The sequence below is a fragment of the Humulus lupulus genome, chromosome 9 (genome assembly GCF_963169125.1).
Source record: "Humulus lupulus chromosome 9, drHumLupu1.1, whole genome shotgun sequence".
Taxonomy (NCBI): Eukaryota; Viridiplantae; Streptophyta; class Magnoliopsida; order Rosales; family Cannabaceae; genus Humulus; species Humulus lupulus.
In genome coordinates, this window is record NC_084801.1 from 18,573,103 (window position 1) to 18,596,880 (window position 23,778).

Genomic DNA, 23,778 nt, shown 5'->3' on the forward strand with positions numbered 1-23,778 from the left:
TAAGATTTACTTGAGGTCAAACTATCATCAATTGAGGATTAGAGAAGAGTATATTCCTAAGAATCCTTTCAGAATGTGTTATGGGCACTTTGAGTTTTTGGTGATGCTATTTGGATTAACGAATACGCTTGCAGCATTTATGGACCTTATGAATAGGATCTTCAGACCCTGTTTGAATAAGTTTGTGGTAGTTTTCATTGATGATATTTTGGTTCCAAGACACCTAAGGAACATGCTGAGCATTTAACATTTGTGTTGGATACTTTAAGGGATCATCAATTGTATGCTAAGAATGAGAAATGTGACTTCTGGATGACCGTGGTTGAATTCTAAGGGCATGTAATCTCTTAAGAATGAATTATTGTGGATTATGCAAATATAGACTCTATCTTGTAGTTGGAAAGACCGAAGAATGTTACTGAGGTTCATATTTTTCTTGAGTTGGTAGGTTACTATTATTTCTTTGTGGAGAATTTCTTTCGAATTGATATGCCTTTGACAATGCTAACAAGAAAGGATTTAAAGTTCGTGTGAGATAAAAGTTGCAAAGAAGCTTTCAGAGAACTGAAGCAAAGATTGATCACGACGCCTAATCTCACTGTACCTAATAGTGATGAGCAATATGTGCTATTCACTGATGCTTCTGGTACTGGTTTAGGAGGAGTTCTCATGCAAAATGGAAAAGTTGGGACCTAGACTCATCCTCAATTGCAAACAGACTCCCACAACACTTTAAGTTTCTTTTTTCTAACCTAAACATGCCTTTAGGATAGGATTCTGCCTCACTGGATTCATATTGGCTCATTATACAATGAAATCGCCACTTGGATTTAAAAGAGTCACCCTCTTGCGTGAGCAATCAACAATGGCTTGGTACTTAGACAACCGATCCATGCCAATAATCACATCAAATTTTCTCATGGGTAACACTATCAAGTTTCCTGATAACTTATGCCTCTCAAACATAATACAAATTGATTTCAAATGGTGGATACCTCACCATGCCCACTCAACTGCTAGGTAAACTAAAAGTTTCCCAACTCAAACCCAACATGATAGCAAACATTAAAGGTATAAAAAATGTGATGCACCAGTATCAAACAATGCATGAGCCCAAGAGTGTGAGATAAAAACTATACCATCCATAATTCATTGGCTTGTACCTCCCTGCACATCATCTCCACTGAGAACATAGGCTTGACTGAAGGTTTTTTCCTTTTGTTTTCCCATTTCCTTGACCAGGATGGCTTTTGCTCACACCAGAATCTCCTCCCTAACTGAACCCTCTTTGACCCCAGAGTAGGAACATGAGACTGGAGACTCTGTGAGTACCTCTGGTTGAATCCTAAACCTTGGGGCCTGAAATGATGTTAGTATTGAGATTGTTGTTCTTGTGTGGGTGTGAAACCATAGGATGAAGACTGAGACTGGTTATCTTGGGTTTTCCTGTGAAAAGAGTAGACCTAGTATTGCTCCATGTGGGTCCTCCATGAGATGGTTGGGACCTCTACTGTCGCTACGAGCAATCTTTCTTATTATGGCCTTGTTGGACACAACTGAAACTGTTGGGAATATATGACTTTACTCTTTGGAAATCAACAATTAATAATGAGAATAGTTCAATATTTGAAACCCTAAATGCTAAGCATGAACCTTATTCAAAGTATGAATACAAATCTTGATAATCAAAGAAACATGTTCATTATATGAATGTCAATCTTGAATATAAGAAACTAAATGATTAAATGATGATAAGATGAATGTAGAAACATTTAATTATCAATACTAACAATGAAAACACAATAGAGTAACACAAAACAAAGTTAGGGTTAGATAGATACAACATTTGGTTTAGAGAAACTTGAATCTTCAAACTTAGGGAACTTCTAAGGCTTATACACAATTAGAATATTGTTGTCCAAAATCTCCATTCCAAGCCTTCCCTTATTGCTTGAAGCTTCAACTAAGTAGAATGAGATTTGAAATTTAACAAGCCTTAAAACTCATGCAAGTCAAGCAAAGCTTGATGAGTTTCTTGGATAAAACTTTGGTCTTTGAGAGCTAGAGAGAGAAAGAGTTGGAAAGTTTGATCAAGGCTTTGCAACTCTAATAACCAATATTTATAGTGTAGGCATCATAGTTAGTCTAACCAATAAGATTAGAGAATTTAAAACACATCATTTGAAGCATTTTACACAAACTGTACGGACACTTGTATCAGACTAGGCAACGCATCGCCTGGTCTGTCTCAGCTAGGGTTTTGAAGCCCTAGGCGACGTGTCGCCCACACATCGCCTATGCCTTTGATTTAGCACTCCAAGACTTGTCTCAAAACACCTAAAAATGCTCCCAAACTTTTTGAGAATGTTTGGATACCTCATTGTATCAATTTAGACCCATAAAAGTCACTTTTAGATGCCTTCTACACAATCCCATGTTTTCACTTCTCCTTAAGTGAAAACCGTTAAGTTTTTTGCACCTCTACGTATAAACATCTTAACCATTATATTTAAGTAATCTTAACAGAAACACCCATACAACCCAATGTGAGTCCTTCCTGAAGAATTGCTACTAATGCTTCCCCACTAAACTATTGTAATTGGGATAACCACCACCCTTGGTTCTTCTTGTTCATTTCCTCTTTCTTGACCCAAACTCTTTTTGTCAATTCCCTCTTGATGTGCCTCAGTCCACAAGGCTTGTGTCATGCACTTAGTAGAGTTGCAAAGGTTATTGGGGAAATTGGACCAAGTATCGAAGGATTCAAGCAACACATAAATTTCTCGATTATAAGAGATTGATCGACGACACCAGCATAAGCATAGGAAGACAACTCTACAAACTTCATGTAGAATTCGTTCATCGTCATATATCATTGCCTTAAGCCATCAAATGATCCAATTAAGGTCCTCTAAAGAGATGGATGAAAATATTGTTCCCTGGAAACTCTTTCAAAGTCTCTGTAAGTCATCCCATCATTTTTAATTGTCCTACTCAAGGTTTCTCACCAATCTACCGCACTACCTTCCAACATGGATACATCAAAAGTCACTTGATACTCTTCAGGTGTTCCCATGGTGTTAAATTTTTTATTTATCTGCCTCAACCACCTTTCAACCACCATAGGGTCTTGTCCACCTTCAAACTCAGGCATTTGGATTCGATGAAAAATCTAGAAGTTATGGCTCTATTGAGTAGTTGGATCGATCTGTTGAGTAGGAATGCATTTTAAAGCCTCGAGAATGGCGTTCATAGGGAATGAAACTAGTGGAGGGGGAACCTCATCCTTAAGGACATTACTTACAGGCATTCTCCTCGTTGTCTTTCCTTTCAGAGGCATTATTAGGTCTGAGAATCAAAGGTTAAACAATTACTGAGGAATGAAGGCTTTCTACATACACATGCCTTTACACATCAAAATACTTTATTTTAAAAATAAATTTAATCTATTTGGTGACACACTCTGAGGTATTTAAATCCAGGGCTGTAATACCATTTTTCTGTCACAACCCGAGCCTTAGGTTGTGGCAGATATGTAATATCCATAACTTTGGTGGTCAACGTTCAAACTTTGACCCTTGTTGGAAAATAATACTTTTAAATGATCATTTAGTTTATACCATATAATACCATAAATTATAAGTCCAAAAATAATGGAATAATTCTTATAATTATATAGAAATATATTAGTGATAAAACATGATCATCTATCCTTATACATAGAACAATAATATTCCCATAGTTATATAATCACCAAGCAATTAAATTTAATAACTCATAAACCACCAAAATAATACTTAGCATCCATCATTTCTCATTCCTAACTATTATATAGCTAATTAAGAGATACATACCATAAGGTTCCAAATTAAATAGATAAATAGTCTCTAGAAGATATGACTATAACTATAAATAAAACTAAGCTAAAATCACATTGGCTCCATCAATAAATCATCTTATCTCCACTCGTATCAATGGGATCTTGAAAGGGGAGAGATATAGGGAGTGAGCTTATAATGCCCCGTAGGGAAATGACTGATGGGTGTCGTATACCATATCAAATTTAAATATTTATTTTATCAATCACTTATGCCAGCTACTTCAGTATAGCGGTAAATAAGGGTCGAACCCACGCCGACTATGATCAACTTGTTATTCAAAATAAGAACTAAACATAAATTAGATAGGGGGTTTAGTTTTAAAAACTTAAAACATAAAATGAAATGATGACAAAAGATTAAATAACTAAGGATAAAACGATATTAAAGAAATAGTAAAGAATTACTTTCCACCTTCGAAAATAAATCTATCAACAATGACAAATAATATTCCATACTCCCAATTAAACTATTAACCTCGCAGATAACATTTACGCAGTCAATTATCCCAGTTTCTCTATTATAATAAATTAAAGCTAAAAACTCTTAATTAATCCCTTTTACCCAACAATAAACCCATTAAGCATGCAATCTATTTAACCTAGTAAAAGCATTACAATATATGGAAACAAGTTAATCTAGGCAACAAATTAATTAAGCATGCAATTCATTTAACCTAAGTTCTATTTTTTTTTTATCACGATCAAGATACCTGTCACAATACCCTAATTGCAATTTATCACTCTACTTAGAATCCTAAACTATTAGGTGAATAGAAATCTTAAGATGATAGTAGAATAATGCAAAATCCTAATTAGTTGGCTACCTAACAAGATCTCACAATATTCATAGCATTAAATTAGAAAAATAGAAGCAATTTAACATAAGGGAATAGAAGGAATAAAATTTATGATTGCATTCAAGATCTCATGTCTACTGTTTGAAATAACCCTCAACTACAAAGAAAACTACTCCACAATCATATTCATATTTAAAAACATAAATATTTCATGAAGATAAAAAAGTTTTGAGAATGAAGAAAAAACTAGATTGAAGAATGTAGATGATGATGTCTTTTTTCCTCCTCTACTGCTCTAGCCTCTAAAATTCGCAATCAAAAGTTATTCTAAAAGTTAACCCTAATCCCTTTTATAGCCCATTAAAAATTACATTCAAAAATCAAAATTTAAGAAAAAATTATATCGTTGGCCGCAGCCAGTGATTCTTGGTGGCCGCGGCCACGAGACTTTTCAAGGAAAAAATACGCGTGATGGCCGCGACCAGGAGATTATGGTGGCCGCGGGCACTAGTCTTTGACACCCAGGTCGCGGCCATAGGCCTTTTTATTTTCGCGTGTTTTTTTCTTCGTAATCTTCAACTTTAAGCTTGAACCTCGGGTTTAGGGACTTTTAAAACATTCCAAACTCATCCCAAACTTCATTTTATCGAGTCCTATCGTTGCATATCAATTCCTAACCACAAAAATACATAAAATTCATCAATAATACCTTATAAAATATTTTATGGCTTAAAATCAAAGACTCGTAAAAAAAAGCTAAGAACACCTAAAAACACTAGAAATTAACATTATCTAAATGCGAAAGGATAATAAATACAATATCCAAAATCCTCTTATCAAATTCCCCCACGCTTAGACTTTGCTAGTCCCTTAGCAAAGCAACTAATAAAAAACTAAAAACTAAATAAATAAAACATAAGCAATGGTTTTGTCAAAAGTGTTAGTTATTTCAAAATTAATCAAACAAATTTGTCATACGAAAAATATGAATTCCACATTCCTCAGAATTTCAACTCAATGCCTAGTCACCACTTAAACTTGATCTATTTATGATTATGCATAATTAAACCGACCAAAACACAAACATTCGAATCAATTTATACATGCCATGGTATGTTTTAAAGTCTTATATATAATATTATTTTCATGAAAAACATTCCCTCAATAGACATTAATCAATTATTCTCCACTAATGTAAATATACATAATTAAGAATGAAAAGGTCTTTAAAAGCTTGTCGTGTAATTAAGGCTAAGGTTGAAGGTAGATGAAAAATGAATATTTAAGCTTAAATCACATCATAGCCTATATTTTTCTCTATCTTTAGATCTCGCCATAAATTTCCCATACAATTAAAAAAAAACATAATCTTTCCCTTTGATCTTTCAAATTGATCTTACTATTTCCTCCACACTTATACTTTTACAAAATTTCTCTTTTTTTTTCTTTCAATATTTCTCAATGCAGATTTTTTGTTCTTTTCAATTCAACTCATTGGGAGAAGTAGTAGATCTTATATATTCACATTACAAACCAATACAAACCATAACATATTGTCCCCTTCTTACAATCCATAACCCAACCCAGAAAATCAAATATTCATATAAAACTATGGTGTAATGGGTCACAAAAATGATAAAAATTTTAAGCTGCAAAAGGTTTAGAAATTGGCTTATAAAAGAAAAATATTAGTCATTATGGCTCAAAAGTGGGAACTAGGATACTCAATTTTATAGGTAAGCTTGAAAGGCCCAAACGATCCAAAGAACATGTCTTAATCATCTTCCTAATTATGTGTACTTAGAATTTTTCCTCAAACAATTAATCAATGATTTCTAGAGTGGTAGAGACTATATAAATAGTAGCATGCACAAATATCTCCAAACAATAGTGGAAAGGTAAATCTAATTGTACACACATTATGTTTAAAAAAATCGAAGATCAAGCTTAAATGATAGCCAACACACGAGTTAAGCACACAATTCATGCATAATTCATCAAGTTCCTCAACATATTCTTATCTTAATCAGAAGTTTTATCATTGATAGACAACTTTCAGCACAACCATGCTTATGACAACCTAAAACAAACTAAAAATGAAAAAAACAACATAAAAACAATGCAACATAATAAAAATAAAAACAAAGCAGTTCAGTTTCAGTTTTTCCCTTCCCCCACACTTGAATAGTACATTGTCCTCAATGGAAAATAAAAGAAAAGATAAAAAAAAATCTCCCTCAACCGAAGTAATTGCTCACTAATCAGGAATATCCACCTGATCATCTTCAACTTCCTCCTCGTTCTCGTCATCTTGCATCATGGGAATAGGTGGTGGATACGACTGAAAACATTGTGGTGCAGGTAGATAGTTCACCATCTCCATACCAAGGTGCATGGCCTTCATCCTGAAATAGACATCCTAGTAGCTGGCCCACTCAATCATGCACCGCTGGTGTGCATGAAATTCAGTACAGTGAGCATGCAACTCTTGAGAGGTATTGTACACAAATTCCTCCACAAGTGTCATACGATCCACCAATGTCATATTTTTGGTTGATGGCGATGGCCTAGCCTGAGTTCGAGAAGAAGAGCTTTCCCCAGCAATATTAGTGACCTTGAAGCGAGTGATGGATGATTTATTCAGTACATGCATAGGCTCAGAAGGTTCCCATGTCACACCAGCTTGAGAACACATGGCGGTAATGAGATGGGGATGATAGAACCCCTTAGACACATGTCTGAAGCTGTTCTGAATGGATGACTTGATTATGTGTCCCATATCAGTTGTTTTACCCTTCAAGATGGCATATAAAAGTATGGCAATATCCACATTCACATTACTGACATGTTTAGTTAGAAAGAACTTCTCATTGATAAACTTATGCCATGCTTTTTCAACAACTCCCATTGCCTCACGCTTGAACTTAATAGGGTGGCCTGTTTCAATTAAGATCCATTGAGTGTTCGGTTTGCACAGAAATTGGATGATCTCATCAAAGTCGAGATTATCCACTATTTGGCTATACTCATCATTTTCTATGTTGGGAAGCCCATAAAACTGATTTATTGCCACACTTGAAAAATTCACATTGACCCCTCTCACTGTAGCCATAGACGTGACTTGAGAAATTCCATTAGCATAAAACTCTCTTACTATAGGGATCACTACAACACCGGGTTGAGAACAGAATTTCTTCTTATTTCTTTTTTTCAATCTTATCCACAATGGATGGACACCCATGACGAACTTCCATATCAAACCCTCTCTCTTCAATCATTGTTTTCTACTTTACTATTGTATCTTGATAGCGTTTAAATGCCTCATCAGAAATACATTTGTTGGCATCAAATTGAACCCCAAAATGAGGAAGCACCTTTAGCGTTCTTTCTAAATCTCTTTGGTGCCATTCTTCACTTTAAAATTCAGTAACAAGCTTCCTTTAAACACAATCAAGCACTAAGAGAACAATTCAAGATACCCCAAAAATATCAACCCAAACTCCTCTAACTATGCCAACCAAGTATCAATTAAGCAATTAAATGTTTCTTCTTCAAAAATATTCAATCAATTCCTCTTAAAACTCAATCACACTTCTCTTAGAACTTTTATCAAACACTTGGTAGGCATAAGCTAAACCAAGAGTTGAAAATATTGTTCTAGTAATCCAATCTCCCCAAAATTCGTATTATCACCAATACAGCAACATAAACACTCAATCCAAGCCAATGATCACAATATATAAGAAGTTCATCCACAAAAAATCATAATATCCAAAATGCCCCAATTCTTGTTCTTCAATATTCAAAATCCACAAATCAAAAAATGAAGAGAAACAACTTACTTGCAGTTGACAATATAGAATCTTGGAAGCTTGATTATTCCAATTAATTTTCTTGAAACTACTTGGGGAACCTCAATTTTCAAATTCAGAATTATGAGGTTTTAGGTTTTGAAAGGGGAAATGTTATAGATGATGGGAATTTTGGTAAGAATAGGTGAAAAATGAGAGAAAATGGAGATTGAGGGTTGAAATTTTAATTGTTTTGGAGAAGAATTTGAGTGAAAATTGGTTTGAAATGATGGAATTTGGTGAAAATGGGAGAGTATTTTCGGTAGTGGATGCTTTGTTTTTGTGGGAAGTGGGAAAAAATGACTTGGGGGGTTTTTTTTTATAAAAAACGTGCAGTGTCGGCGACCTGGGGTTATTGGTGGCCACAGCCACAGCTCTCTGTTTTGTAGGCCGCAGTCTGGAATAGGGCTGGTCGCGGCCATAGGGCATCTGGCCCATTTTTTCACAATTTTTACGATTCTTAAATACATACAAAATTAAAACTAAGTTCAAAAAGAAAAAAAATACATGGAAAAGTAAATTAAATGAAAATTTCTTAAAAATAAAATAAAATACACAAACTTTGGTTGTTTAATGTCGCTAGCTCGACATAAAACCTTTTCATACTTCATCAACATATTCTAGATCGAAGAGATGAATCACAGTAGCTTGTTCCTCCTCGATAGATTCATAATAAGGCTTCAATCTATGACCATTAACCTTGAGTATTTTTCCCGTTGATGGACTTGTAATTTCTACCGCTTCATGAGGATAATTGTGTACCACTATGAAAGGTCCAACCCATCGAGATTTTAACTTACCCAGAAAGAGTTTAAGGCGAGAATGATACAATAATACTTTTTTTCCCGCGTCAAATGTCTTTCGAATAATTCTATTTTGATCATGAAAGGCTTTGGTCTTTTCTTTGTAAGTCTTAGAGCTCTCATAAGCATCATTAAGAATTTCCTCTAGCTCTTGTAATTGTAGCATTCTTTGTTGGCCTGCATTATCCATCTCCATGTTACACTTTTTCACAGCCCACCAAGCTTTATGCTCTAATTCAACCAGTAAATGACAAGGCTTTCCATACAACAACTGATACAACGACATACCAAGCAGTGTTTTGTATGCCGTACGATATGCCCATAGAGCATCATCTAGTCTTACACTCCAATCCTTCCTATTTGGATTCACCGTCTTTTCAAGGATAGACTTGACCTCTCTATTCGATACCTCAGCTTCGTCATTTTCTTGTGGATGGTAGGCAGCGATTACTTTATGAGTCACTTGATAGCGCCGAAATAAAGCTTCAATAGTTTTATTGCAGAAATGAGTATCTCAGTCACTGATTATTGCCCTTGGAGTGCCAAATCTCACAAAGATATTCGATTTAATGAACTCAACCACTGTTTTAGAATCATTCACTTTAGTTGCTTTTGCTTCCACCCACATAGATACATAATCCACCGCTAAAAGAGTATACTCAAAACCGAATGACGATGGAAATGGTCCCATCAAATCAATGCCTCATACATAAAAAATCTCGATAATAAGTCTGGGAGTTTGGGGCATTTGATCCCTAGCAGTCATATTACCAACTCGTTGACAATAGTCACATGACTTGCAATATGCATATGAATCTTTACAGATTGTAGGCCAATAAAAAACCACTATTAAGTACTTTATGGGCTGTTCTTTTTTGGTCCAAAATGACCTCTAGAAGCATGAGAATGCAAGAAGGCAAGGATGGATTAAAATTTAGAATCGGAAACACACCTTCAAATGACTTGATCAGCGTAATGTTTCCATTAAGAAGGCTCATCCCAAATGTAAAACTTAGCATCATGCTTAATCTTGTTCTTTTGAGCTTGTGTGAGGTCTCCATGTAACTCTTTAGTGGCCAAATAGTTAACAATATTAGCAAACTATGGAGTAACTTCTTTAAGAGCTAGGAGTTGTTCGTCGGGAAAATTTTCATTTAATGGAAAGTTATCTTCATTCCGAATAAGTCTACTTAAATGATCTGCCGCCAAGTTTTCTAACCCTCTCTTGTATTTTATTTCAAGATCAAATTATTGAAGGAGTAAAATCTACCGAATAAGTCTGGGCTTCGATTGTTTCTTAGCTAGTAAATATTTAAGAGCTGCATGGTCACTGTAAACAATAACTTTAGTTCCAATCAAGTAAGACCGAAACTTTTCTAAAATAAAGATGGCCGCTAAAAGCTCTTTCTCTGTAGTAGAGTAATTCAACTGAGCATCATTAAGAATCCGGGAGGCATAGTATATAACATGAGAAACCTTACCAACTCTTTGCCCAAGGACCGCTCCTACTCCATAATCACTAGCATCACACATTATTTCAAATTGTTACTCCCAATTCGGTGGCTGAATAATAGGCGTTGATGTCAATGATTCCTTCAATTTTTTTGAATGCCAACAAACATTTATCATTAAATTCAAAGGCCACATCCTTTTGAAGTTTGAAAAATCCTTTATAACCGTCTATAGAATCCTGCATGACCAAGAAAGGATCTTATTTCTTTCACACTTGATGGTGGTGGAAGAAAACGAATGAGATAAATTTTGGCCTTGTCCACTCCAATCCCTTTTTCAAAATAACATGCCCCAACACAATACCTTATTGCATCTTAAAGTGACACTTCTCCCAATTCTATACAAGATTAGTGTCAATACATCGTTTAAGAACTAGAGATAAGTTGTGGAGGCACTTATCAAAAGAATCACCATAGACACTAAAATCATTCATAAACACTTCTATGATGTTCTCTATGTAATCTGAGAAAATACTAACCATACATCACTGAAAAGTGGCAGGAGCATTAGATAATTCAAACAGCATTCGATGAAATAACAACCTGATTATAGCCTGAATAACCATTAAGAAAATAGTATTAAGAGTGTCCCACTAATCTTTCAAGCATTTGGTCGATGAATGGCAAAGGGAAGTGGTCGTTTCGAGTTGCAGTGTTCAACTTTCTATAATCAATACAAACTTGCCAACCTGTTTGGACTCTAGTGGGCACTAACTCATCCTCAACATTCTTTACCACAGTGATGCTTGATTTCTTAGGAATTACTTGAACTGGACTCACCCACTTGCTATCTAAAATATGGTAAATCACACAACAATTAAGAGCTTCAGTATCTTCTTTTTAACTACTTCCATCACAGGTGGAATTAACCTTCACTGAGCTTCTCTAGAAGGCTTTGACCCCTCTTCAAGGAGAATATAGTGCATGCACATAGTTGGGCTTATTCCCTTGATATCTGCTATGGTCCACCCTATGGTTGTTTTGTATTCCTGAAGTACCCTTATCAAACGATCCTCTTGTACTTGGGTAAGGTGTGTGGTGATAATGACCGGAATATCTCTTTCTCACCCAAGTAAACATATTTAAGATGCTTCAGTAGTGGTTTTAATTCAAGCTTGGGTGGTGATTTAACAGATGGTTGAAGTTGCTCATGAGAAATAGGCAACTCTAAGAACGGTACCTCTTTAGAAACCTTTCCACCACTATTAAGTGCAGCCACCATTTCCTTTACTTCAGTATTTACATCCTCTTTCTTCAAGTCTATTGTTTCCCTCAAAACAACATCTAACCCATCCTCTCCATGTAAATCAAGAATTCTTTGCGACAATGTGTCCAAAATATCAATTAAAGAAACTGAATGAACATCACTTGGATACCTCACAGCCTCAAAATTATTAAAGTGAATCACTTCACCATCAAACTCCATGACCAAAGTGCTCTCATTAGCATCTATCTTGGTTCTAGCTATCTTTAAAAATGGCATTCCCAATAAAACTGGTGTAGAGCATGGGACTGAGTCATCTTCCATATATAGAATATAGAAATCCGCAGGAAACACTAATTCATTTACTTTAACAAATACATCCTCTACTACTCCCCTTGGATAGGCATTAGAACGATCTGCTAATTGAATAATCACCCTGTTCTATCAAGTGGTCCCAAATTCAAAGAGGTATAAATAAAGTAAGGCATTACATTGATTGAAGCACCCAAATCTAACATACATCTTTCAATCCTTTTACTTCCAATAGTGCAAGGAATAGTGAAAATTCCAGGATCCTTACACTTTGATGGAAGTTTCTTTTGAAGTACTGCCGAAACATTTTCCCCCACACTCACCTTTTCATTCCCTTTTAGCTTCCTCTTATTGGTGCATAACTCCTTTAAAATCTTCGCATATCGAGGTACTTGTTTAATGAAATCAAGTAAGGGAATGTTTACCTCAATCTTGCGAAAAGTCTCTAGTATTTCCTGCTCAACTTCATCTTTCTTTGTCTTTATCATGCGACTAGGAAATGGAGGAGTAGTGACATAAGTGGGAATATTTAGTTTAGGTTTGGGTGTTGTGGTTGGGGTTCCATCTTTGTCTTGTTGGGCGGATTGAATAGGAGGCAATGGCACATCATTTAAACTTGATGGAATAGTAGGTGGATCATAAGTCTTACCATCTCTTAATGTGATGGCATTAGAGTTTTCCCTTGGATTCCTAACAGGTTGTGAAGGTAACTTTCCTTGATTCTGTGGCTCACTTTGACGTAATGAAGTGGCTATTTGATCCATAGTGTCTCTAGATTTTTTAGGGACACTTTAGGGCTTTGAAGAATTACTTAAGTCTGTATATTGGAGGCCACTAACGTTTTTAGCATATCAACCATTGATGGATCCTGAGCTTGTAAGATAGAGGTTTGTTGAGGATGAGGTGCATAGGCTTGTTGAGGCCTTTGTTGGTAAGGAAACCATGGTGGCCTAGTAGGTATGGTATGTTGTTGATTCCCATATTAAATATTAGGATGTTCCTTCCACCCTTCATTAAAAGTTATAACATAAGGGTCATATCTTTGCCTCGGTTTCTCTGGGAATCCCCCCCCCCCCCAATTGCATTTACCTGCTCATTGATGTCCTCTTGAAGTGTGGGACATGCATTAGTAGGATGTCCCACCAATTGACATATGCCACAAGGTCTCACTTGCTGACCTAAAGTCATTTGTTGAACCATATTAGTCAACTATGCAAGATGTTGTTCTACTTTAGAGTTTGTCTCATTTACTCCCTTAGCTGAACCCTCATGACGAACTCCAAACTGTTGGGAGTTGGCTGCCATATTAGAAAATAAAATTTTAGTTGTAGCAGGAGTCTTGTCCACCAATGTTCCCCCACTTGCTGCATCAATCATGCTCTTGTTCAATGGAAATAGTGCTTCATAAAAGTATTGGATTAGGAGTTTTTCACTTATTTGGTGGTGGGGGCAACTAGCACATAGCCTCTTAATTCTCTCCCAATACTCATACAATGACTCCCAAGTTTGTTGGCGAATGCCACAGATTTCCTTCCTTGTACTATCAACCTTAGATGGTGGGAAGTAACGCTCCAAGAACAATGTCTTCATTTCATTCTAGGTATTAACGGTTCCAGAAGGAAGGTAATAGAACCATTCCTTTGCACTATCCTTCAAAGAAAATGGAAAGGCTCTCAATTTAGATTGCTCTTCAGTTACTAACACTGGCTTCATACTAGAGTAGACTATGTGAAACTCTGTCAGATGCTTATTCGGGTCCTCTCCTAGTACCCATGGAAAGAGGGTAGTAAATGTATGAGGCCCGACTTAAGTTCAAAATCAATGCCCAATGCCGGATATTGAATACATAGAGGTTGATGGTCTAGATTCGGCGTTGCCAACTCTTTCAACGTCCTTTTCTGAGCCTTCTGAGACTTAGTTGATGTTGTAGAGCCAGAATCGTTGTGAGATTGTTATGGTATTTAACTGCATTGACTTTTCTTGAATGTTGAAAGAGTGGATTGCTAGTGATAGTCCTTGAAGAGCGGGACAACGATGTCTCAAGACATTGCTTTATGGGTTGTAGTCTTTCTTGAGTATCGTCGCTAAACATATACACCTGCAATCAAAAGTTTAAACTAGTTAGTATGTGGTTAATTAAATTGAATAATAAAAATACTTACAATAGACCCCGAAAACGACGCCAAAAATTAGATGGGTGTCGTATGCTATATCAAATTTAAATATTTATTTTATCAAATCACTTATACCAAATACTTTAGTATAATAGTAAATAAGGGTCGAACCCACAAGGACTATATATGATCAACTTATTATTCAAAATAAGAACTAAATACAAATTAGATAGGGGGATTAGTTTTAAAAACTGAAAACATAAAATGAAATTATGATCAAAGATTAAATAACTAAGGATAAAATAAAATTAAAGAAATAGTCAAGAATTACTCTCCACCTTCGACAATCATTCTATCAACAATGACAAATAATATTCCCTACTCCCAATTAAACAATTAACCTCACAGATAACACTTAAGCAGTCAATTATCTAAGTTTCCATATTATAATTAATTAAAGCTAAACGCTCTTAATTAATCATTTTTACCTAGGAATAAACCCATTAAGCATGCAATCTATTTAACCTAGTAAAAGCATTACACTCTATGGAAACAGGTTAATCTAGGTAAAAATTTCATTAAGCATGCAATTCATTTAACCTAGGTTCTATTTTTCATCACAATCAAGATACCTGTCACAATACCCTAATTGCAGCTTATCACTCTACTTAGAATCCTAAACTATTAGATGAATAGAAATCGTAAGATGATAGTAGAATAATGCAAAACCCTAATTAGTTGCCCACCTAAAAAGATCTCACAATATTCATAGCATTAAATTAGAAAAATAGAAGCAATTTAATATAAGGGAATATAAGGAATAAAATTTATGATTGCATTCAAGATCTCATGTCTAGGGTTTTCAAATAACCCTCAACTACAAAAAAAACTACTCCATAATCACATTCATATTCACAAACATATATATTCAATGAAAATAAAGAAATTTTGAGAAGAAAGAAAAAACTAGATTGAAGAATGTAGATGATGATGTCTTTTCTCCTCCTCTGCTGCTCTAGCCTCTAAAATTCGCAATCCAAAGTTATTCTAAAAGTTAACCCTAATCCCTTTTATATCCCATTAAAAAACCAAAATCTAAGAAAAATTATATCGCATGCTGCGACTAATGATTCTTGGTGGTCGCGACCATGAGACTTTTCTAGGCAAAAATACGTGCGGTGGTCGCTTCCAGGAGTTTATGGAGGTCGTGACCACTAGTCTCTGACTCCTAGGTCGCAGCATGGAGTTTATGGTGGTAAGTTCATTGTTTGTATTATGTTGCTTATTGAATCTGTTGATTTAAGTTTTCTTGCTGAGCCTTGGCTCATGAGTGCTATGTGGTGCAGGTAAGGGAAAGGGAAAGCTTGACCAACCATGAGTTGGCGAGCTCAAGGGGCAGCGTGTACATTTGCAGCTGCTCGCCACCACGACCAAGGGATCAACAGGGACCTAAGCAAAAACTTAATTTTTTCGCTTAGGTTGGCCTATGTTGTAATTGATTTTGAAGTTGTAAATTCCTTGTAAATACTTATTTTTGGGATCCCATGTACAGACTCAACTTTTAAATAAAAAAAACAACTATTTCTATGATCAAAATATTTAAACCCTAATCTACTAACTTTCCTTAGTTACACGTTTATATCCAAATGACTTGATTAGCAAGTCTAACGCTATTTAAAATACACATTGTAATGGTCTTGGCTATCCAGGGCGTTACACTCCATTTCAAACTCTTGCATCAATAGAACCCAACAAATGAGACGAGGCTTTGCATCTTTCTTGTTCATAAGGTATTTAATGGCGGAATGATTAGTGTATACTATTACCGTATTCCCAATGAGATATGGTCTAAACTTATCAAAAGCGAACACAATGGCCAAGAGCCCCTTTTCTGTAGTTGCATAATTAACCTGAGCATCATTCAAAGTACGGCTCTTATAATAAATTGTTCTAAACACCTTGTCAACTCGTTGCCCCAACACTGCTCATACTGCATAGTCACTTGCATCACACATTATCTCAAATGGCAATTCCCAATTAGGTGCAACAACTATTGGTGTTGAAGTCAATTTCTCTTTAAGTACCTTGAAAACATGGCGACACTTCTCATCAAATTCAAAAGGTACTCAAAACATTAACAATGTAGATAGGGGTTTCGAAATCTTGGAAAAATCTTTAATGAATCTTCTGTAGAACCCCGCATGACCAAGAAAGCTTCTAACTCCTTTTACTAGGAGAGGAGGTGGTAAATTCTCTATTGTTAAAATTTTAGCACGATCCACCTCAATACCCTTACTTGAAATCTTGTGCCTAAAGTGGCACTTTTCCCAGTTCAATACTAGGTTAGATTCCTCACATCTCTTAAGAACCAGCTCCATATTGGCCAAGCAATTATAAAATGAAGAACCATAGACTAAAAAGCCATCCATAAAGATTTCAATGCCCTTCTCTACCATGTCAGAAAATATTGCCATCATACACCTTTGGAAAGTTGCAAGTGCATTACAAATTCCAAATGGCATTCTCCCAAAAGCGAAAGTGCCATAATGACAAGTGAATGTTGTCTTCTCTTGATCCTCATGTGCGATAGCTATTTGATGGTACCCAGAATAACCATCCAAAAAACAATAATAGTTATGGATCCAACATTTGATCAACGAATGGCAAAGGATAGTAGCCTTTTCTAGTGGCTTTATTCAACTTGCGATAGTCAATACAAATTCTCCAACCTGTCATAGTATGAGTTGGAATCAACTCATTGTTATCATTATGGACCACTATCATTCCACCCTTCTTTGGAACTACTTGCACTGGGCTCACCCATGCACTATCAAATATTGGGTATATCACTCCCGCATCTAACCACTTCAAAATTTCTTTTCTCACCACTTCCTTCATTGTTGGATTTAACCTTTTTTGACCATCAATTGTTGGCTTTGCATCATCTTCCATCAAAATGTGATGCATCACAATGGATGGGCTAATTCCTTTAATATCAACTAGAGTCCATCCAATAGCCATCTTATGGACATGAAGCACCCTTAATAATTTTTCCACCTCCACCTCAGAAAGAGATGAAGACACTATAACTGGAAGGGTCTCCTTTTCTCCAAGGCACGCATAGTGTAAATGATATGGTAATGCTTTCAATTCTAGAACAGGAGGTTTCTCAATGGAAGGCAGTGATCTTTATGGTCCTTGACCAAGTTCTTCAATCTTTTTTCCACTCAATGGAAAAATAGAATTAATCTAATTCAACTAACCCATAGCCTCCTCACTATCTTCTTCATCCACATTAGCTAATGTAAGGCTCAATTCAAGAGAATCTTCAACCAAATTTTTCCCTGCTACAACTCTTTCTATCACATCAACTGAATAACAACTATCACTTGCTCTTGGATAAGTCATGGCCTTGAAATACATTGAACACTACCTTGTCACCTTGTACTCTCAACCACAACTCTCCTTTTTGAACATCTATTAAAGCTTGCCCTGTAGCTAAGAATAGTCTCCCAAGAATAATTGGGACATTTGCATCCTCATCCATGTCAAGAACAATAAAATCTACTGGAAAAATAAACTTATCAACTTTTACCAACACATCTTCAATAATTCCCATAGGGTGCTTGACTAAATGATCTTCCAACTGTAATGTCACTGTTGTGGGCCTTGCTTCACCTAACCCTAGTCTACAAAATACTGACAATGGAATTAAATTTATACTGGCACCTAAATCACTCAAAGCATGCTTTCATTCAAAGTCCCCAGTGGTGCAAGGTATGGTAAAACTCCCTGGATCTCTTAACTTTTGTGGAAGCTTCCTATTCAAATTGGCACTACACTCCTTTGTCAATGCGACAGTATCATAATCTCCCATCTTCCTCTTATTAGACAATATCTCTTTCATAAACTTGACATAGCTAGGAATTTGATCCAGTGCTTCGGCAAATGGGATATTAATATGAAACTTCTTGAACACCTCCAAAAACTTTGCAAACTGTTTATCCAGATTTTGTTACGGAGCCTCTGTGGGTATGGGATCTTGATATGGTGCTCAATGCTTACTGGAGGTACCACTTCTTTTTTTGGGAGGCTATTAGTAACATTTTCTTCACTGACCTTTTTTTTTAACTGTGCTCTGTATCTTTTGTTCTTGACTCATCTTATTTGACTAGATCTTACTTGGCCCTTCATACTATGTCCCATTCCTCAAGGTAATGGCTTGGCACTATTATTTAGGGTTTAATTTAGTAGTGCTAGGAAAATTTCCTTGAGCCTCTATTTGTCATTAAAGTAGCCAATTGACCAATCTGAGTCTCCAAACTCCTTATAAAAGCCTTTGTTTTAATCATAAACTGGTTCAATACATCAGGTTGTGCCTCAGGTTGCTTCGTGGGTATTGGCTGTTGTGGTGGTCTATTATGTGGTTGATAAAACCCATAAGGAGGTTGTTCGAAAGATTGATGGGGCTATGGGAAAGGTTGTTGAACACTCTAATTATTATTTTTCCAAGATAAGTTAGGATGGTTCCTCCATCCTTGGTTGTAGAACATGGAATATGGGTTATTGGCTGGCCTTTGGCTATTTCTTATTGCTTGAACTTATTTTTAGGAAAAAATGTATTTGCCTCAATGGAAATGGTAAGAAATTACAACTCTATGCAATATATTACAAATAAATAATGATTGATTAAAAGGGAGTTACAACTCTATAACTGAAAATTACAAATAAACAAAGAAAATGAAGAAGATGATGAAGAAGAAGAGAATAGTGAGAATACAACTCTAAGAAAAAAATACAAGTAAAATAAAGGTGGTTGAAACAAAAGAAAGGATTACAACTCTTAAACAAAATATACAAGTAAAAGGAACAAGAGAATACGAAGAAAACAATACAATAAAATGGAGAATAGAAATACAAGAAAACTCTCACTTACACAACCTAAGTGAAGAGGGTTGGGGATCACAAACTTGAACAAGGTTTAAAACCTTTGTCCAAAAGCTTATTTCCCCCTAACTCAAGCACTAATGGATCTCTCTCAGATATTGGAAAAGCTTTCTAGAATTATCAAGCCTCAAGGTGTTTCTAGCCAAGTGCTCTAATGGATAGAAAAGTTATGTCTTACAAGTGAGCTAAAGGCTCCTATTTATAGAGTTTAGAGACACCCTTTGTAACGACCCAAAATTACTAATAAGGCTTAAGGGCCTTGATTAGTGTGTCGGGAGGGCATAACTGGAAGTTATGTGATTAAATGGTGTGATATGCATGATTATATGAAATGCATGTTTATGATTATTGGATAAGCATGCGGGCCCTATTTGGTTGTAAGGGCATAACTGTAATTTTGGCCCGTTAGGGCATAAATGTGATTTTGTGATAAACTGTTAAGACCACATTATTATATGGATATATGTGTTTGCAGCTTTCGACACGAGGCGATCCTAGGGGGCAAGTAGTGGGAAAGTCACAACGGGATCCGATACTTGACTTGGGGCAAGTGAAGGGGTATTTCGGGTATTAGATGATTATTTGGGCTATTGTGTTATGGAAATAAATAATTGGAGATATATTTGAGGTTAGGGAGTCTAGGTGGGAATATTGGGGAATTTTACCATTTTTCCCTCGGGGACGTTTTCGGTACCCCAAGCCTTGGGATTGACTTAAGTACCTAAGGATAGACTAAGTAAACTTTAGAAAGCAGTGGAACAAAAGGCTAAACCAACTTTTCTCTCCCTCTCTTCTTCTCTCTCAAGGAACTCAGTGAAATCAAAGGATTTATGGCTGGGAATTTGGTGGATTGGGGCTGGAGTCTTGAAGGATTAGTTCTGTGTTTAGCTAAGGAATTCAATCAAGAGCTGCGGTAAGATATAAGCTTTGTGCATGGTGATACATTCTGTGTTTTGGCTAGGTTTTGAGGTGTTTATGGATTTTGATATTGAAGGGTTGGATTGAAGCTGAAACTTGGAAGTTAGCTCAGGAATCCTTTAGAGAATTGATTCAACAGAGAAGGTAAACTCCAATTCTTGTTTTAGTGTTTGAATTCTGAGCATTTATGATTGGTTTTCTTGTGTTCTTGGGCTGTTGAGTTTCAGAAATTAAAATGGGATTTTAATGAGATTCTAGACTAGATTTCTGCTGGGTTTTGCTGCTAGAAACATGTTAGAATGTTGGGACAATTGAATTGTGTTATTGGGATGGTTTACGGTGGATTTGGCTGAGGTTTGAATGTTACAAATGGTGGTTTTTCTGGGTTCGCAAGGCTGGGCCGCGGCTCTGTTCTAGAGTGTCGCGGCCCTTCGGAGCAAGGAAGAGCCAGGAGGGCTCTGAGATCAGGGAGCGCCGCGGCGCCACAGGGGCAGGGCCGCGGCGCGTGTCTATGGTCAGAGAGGCCTAGCCTCTATTTTAGGGGGTGGGCCATGGCGCAGGTCTTGGGGGCCGCAGCCCTTAATGGCATTTGTGGCCTTTTGGAGTCTTTAAGCGCGGTAACCTAACCAGGGTGCTCGGGATCGATTCCACCACCGTGTTTGGTGGAACTCGATGTCTCGGAAGCTAGAACTATATTTGGAAACCTTTACTCGAATATTAATGGAATCCTTTATCATGGTTGTGACTAGGTGTACGCTTGGGCTCGGGGTAGGATCATGCTCGGGGGTTATCTTTCCTAATTAAAGCACTTGGAATTAAAGGTAAGAAAACTGCACCCGATTGTGGAATTTATATTGGGACTAAGGGTTCCCGATTTTGTGTGCTCTTTAAAGAGGATGGTATTATGCCATGTGAATTGTAAATGGATGGTATCATGCCATGTAAATAGTAAATGTGCGGCCTAAGAGCGTCGGTGTTTACACTTGCGCACAGGGCGCTGCTCAGCTACTGGTAGCCGAGGACAGCTTATTATGCACTGAGCTCGGTTTAAGCGGGCCGGAGTTAGTGGGTTAAACAGAGGGTGCGACCTAAGTTGTCGGCCTTAACAATCTGGTGATTTGAGTGCAATTATTATGATGATTATGATTTGTTGGTTAGTTGAATGGCAGATTGTTAGCTTGTTGATTATTATCGTTGAATGGATGAATGTTGTACTCTGTTGAGTACCTGGTTATGTCTTGTGAAATAATTGAGTATTATTAGTGATTGTGTCTTAAATGTTATGTTTTCTTGCTGGGCCTTGGCTCACTGGTGCTACATGGTTCAGGTAAGGGCAAGGGTAAGGCACGTTGACCATGGGTTGGAGAGCTCTAGGGGTGAGGTGTACATTGCCAGCTGCTCGGCCGCCACGGTCGAGGATTTGTACAGAAACGAGAACCTAAAATGTGTATTTTTCCATTAGAGTGGCTTCGTTATTTATAAGCTTTGGAAATTCTGTAATTACGTTATTTAAACCTTAATATGGGATCCCATGTACCAAACATGTATTTTAATGAAAATTATTCATTTATAACCAAAATCTTTTAAACCTAATCTGTTTGTAACATTATATTCACATTTTTAATCAAATGACTTGACTAGCAAGTCTCGCACTATTTCAAACACACAGTGTAACGGTCTTGGTTATCTAGGGCGTTACACCCTTTGAATTTCAAATTCCACCAACCCCCATGGCTGTTACAAATGTTTAATTGGATTAATATGGAATTAAAGATGAGATTTGAGAGTTATTTGGGTTTTTTGAGCCGTTCAACAAAGATTGAAAAAACTGAAAAATTGGTCAGTTTTTGGACTGTGGCCGCGGCCACTAGTCTTTGTCCCACAGGCCGCGGCCACCAACATTCAGTGGCCGCGGCCACCGACCAATTTCAGCACTTAAAAATGTGCTGTTTTTCCAAACAGTTCCAAACCCTCCCAAATGATTTTGTAACTCCCAAAACACATTATTGGGGTTAAAATCATATCTCTAACAACCATTTCACATATGGCTTTATAGAATTCATCTCAATATTGTGTAACAATAAATTTACATAATAAAGGGTAATATTTGGAAGTTACAAATTTGTAACACCAAATATGTTACATTATTTGGATATATCTCATATATCTAAATATTGTAACTCTCTATTATATGTTACAATATGTGACACTCTTTGTCACATTTATTTAATCTAAAACATTATATTATTATAAAATAATATATCACTTATTCCATAGGCAAATTATTTAAATCCATTGCAGGACATTGGTTAGGTGAATGCGCCATTCCACATATTTCACACACACTTTGTAATTGTATGGCTTGAAATGTGAGGTTATTCTGTTGTAGTTGTTTTGTCAAGGATGCCACTTGAGCTGTAAGCATTGAGATGGCATCTAATTCAATCATCCCAGCCACCTTCTTTGTATTTTCCCTCTCAGTAGGCCACTGGTAATTGTTCATAGCCATGTCCTCTAACAGTTCATAAGCTTCATTAGCACTTTTGCTAATGAACGCACCACATGCAACATCATCTATTATGGTACGAGTAGTACCATTCAACCCATTATAAAAGTTGTGGACCAGCATCCACTTCTTTATACCATGATGCGGGCACTTCCTTAACAACTCTTTGAATCTCTCCCATGCATCATACAACGATTCCCCTTCCATCTGGTAGAAATTATTAATTTCCCATCTCAACTTTCCAGATTTTGCTGGAGGGAAAAACTTTGCAAGGAACTTTTGAGCGAGCTCCTCCCATGTGGTGATGAAGTTAGCCTGTAGAGAAATCAACCAACTCTTTGCGCGGTCCCTTAGGGGAAATGGAAACAGTCTCAACCTTATTGTGTCATCGCTCACTCCATTCATCTTAAAAGTCGCACTAAGCTCCAAGAAATTAACATTGTGCATGTTAGGGTCCTCTGTAGGCAAGCCTCCAAACTAAGCAGTGGATTGGACCATTTGCAGAATTGATGGCTTAATCTCAAAATTATTCGCAGTAATTGTTGGAGGTCTGATGCAAGAATGCACTCCTGTGACAGTGGGAAATACATAATCTCTTAAGGTCCTTGGTCCTTGTTCCACAGGAACCTCTGCTACATTTGGAATCTCAACAGCAGCTGCTGCCCTATGAACATTATTGGCATCATTGTTCGGTGCATTCCCTTGATTCTCAGCTATAGTACTCTCCACCCTCTTCTTCTTTTTGTTATGTATGCAAGTTCTCTCTATCTCAAGATTCACTGGTATGATCTCAGATGTCTTTCCACATCACATATACCAAAACTTCCTGAGATTATAAAATTCAGATACAAACTAAGTTAGAAGATAAACAACCAAATTAGAGGAAAAATAAATTGAATTGATATTAATAATTTTCAATTGTGAAAAATTGATAA

At 36.5% G+C, this 23,778-nt stretch overlaps 2 protein-coding genes and 1 non-coding gene across 3 annotated transcripts; 1 reads left to right on the forward strand and 2 right to left on the reverse strand.

Moving 5' to 3' along the window:
* Window positions 1-9,128: 9,128 nt before the first annotated feature.
* Window positions 9,129-10,392, reverse strand: LOC133799482 (uncharacterized). Its single transcript, XM_062237496.1, has 2 exons — window positions 10,284-10,392; window positions 9,129-9,814 (listed from the first exon to the last, which is right to left on the reverse strand). Exons 1-2 carry the CDS (start codon window positions 10,390-10,392, stop codon window positions 9,129-9,131), a joined length of 795 nt encoding a protein of 264 aa, XP_062093480.1.
* Window positions 10,393-11,358: 966 nt separating this feature from the next.
* On the reverse strand, window positions 11,359-13,122 carry LOC133799483 (uncharacterized). The gene is made up of 4 exons (XM_062237497.1): window positions 12,682-13,122; window positions 11,911-12,487; window positions 11,532-11,633; window positions 11,359-11,396 (listed from the first exon to the last, which is right to left on the reverse strand). Exons 1-4 carry the CDS (start codon window positions 13,120-13,122, stop codon window positions 11,359-11,361), a joined length of 1,158 nt encoding a protein of 385 aa, XP_062093481.1.
* A 9,854-nt stretch (window positions 13,123-22,976) lies between these two features.
* LOC133802844 (small nucleolar RNA R71) lies at window positions 22,977-23,083 on the forward strand. The gene has a single exon (XR_009877589.1). It is a non-coding gene; the product is annotated as a small nucleolar RNA R71 (small nucleolar RNA).
* The last annotated feature ends 695 nt before the right edge of the window (window positions 23,084-23,778 follow it).

Bases quoted from the DNA above. Each gene is read 5' to 3' on its own strand.
- LOC133799482 (XM_062237496.1), bottom strand. From the start codon at position 10,392: ATGGAGACCTCACACAAGCTCAAAAGAACAAGATTAAGCATGATGCTA. The intron at 9,815-10,283 runs GTGTGTTTCCGA...AAACTATTGAAG, and splicing joins GCTGATCAAGTCATTTGAAG to CTTTATTTCGGCGCTATCAA.
- LOC133799483 (XM_062237497.1), bottom strand. From the start codon at position 13,122: ATGGATCAAATAGCCACTTCATTACGTCAAAGTGAGCCACAGAATCAA. The intron at 11,634-11,910 runs GTGAGAAAGAGA...ACCATATTTTAG, and splicing joins TCTTAAATATGTTTACTTGG to ATAGCAAGTGGGTGAGTCCA. The intron at 11,397-11,531 runs GTTGGCAAGTTT...ATGGTTATTCAG, and splicing joins GCCCACTAGAGTCCAAACAG to GCTATAATCAGGTTGTTATT.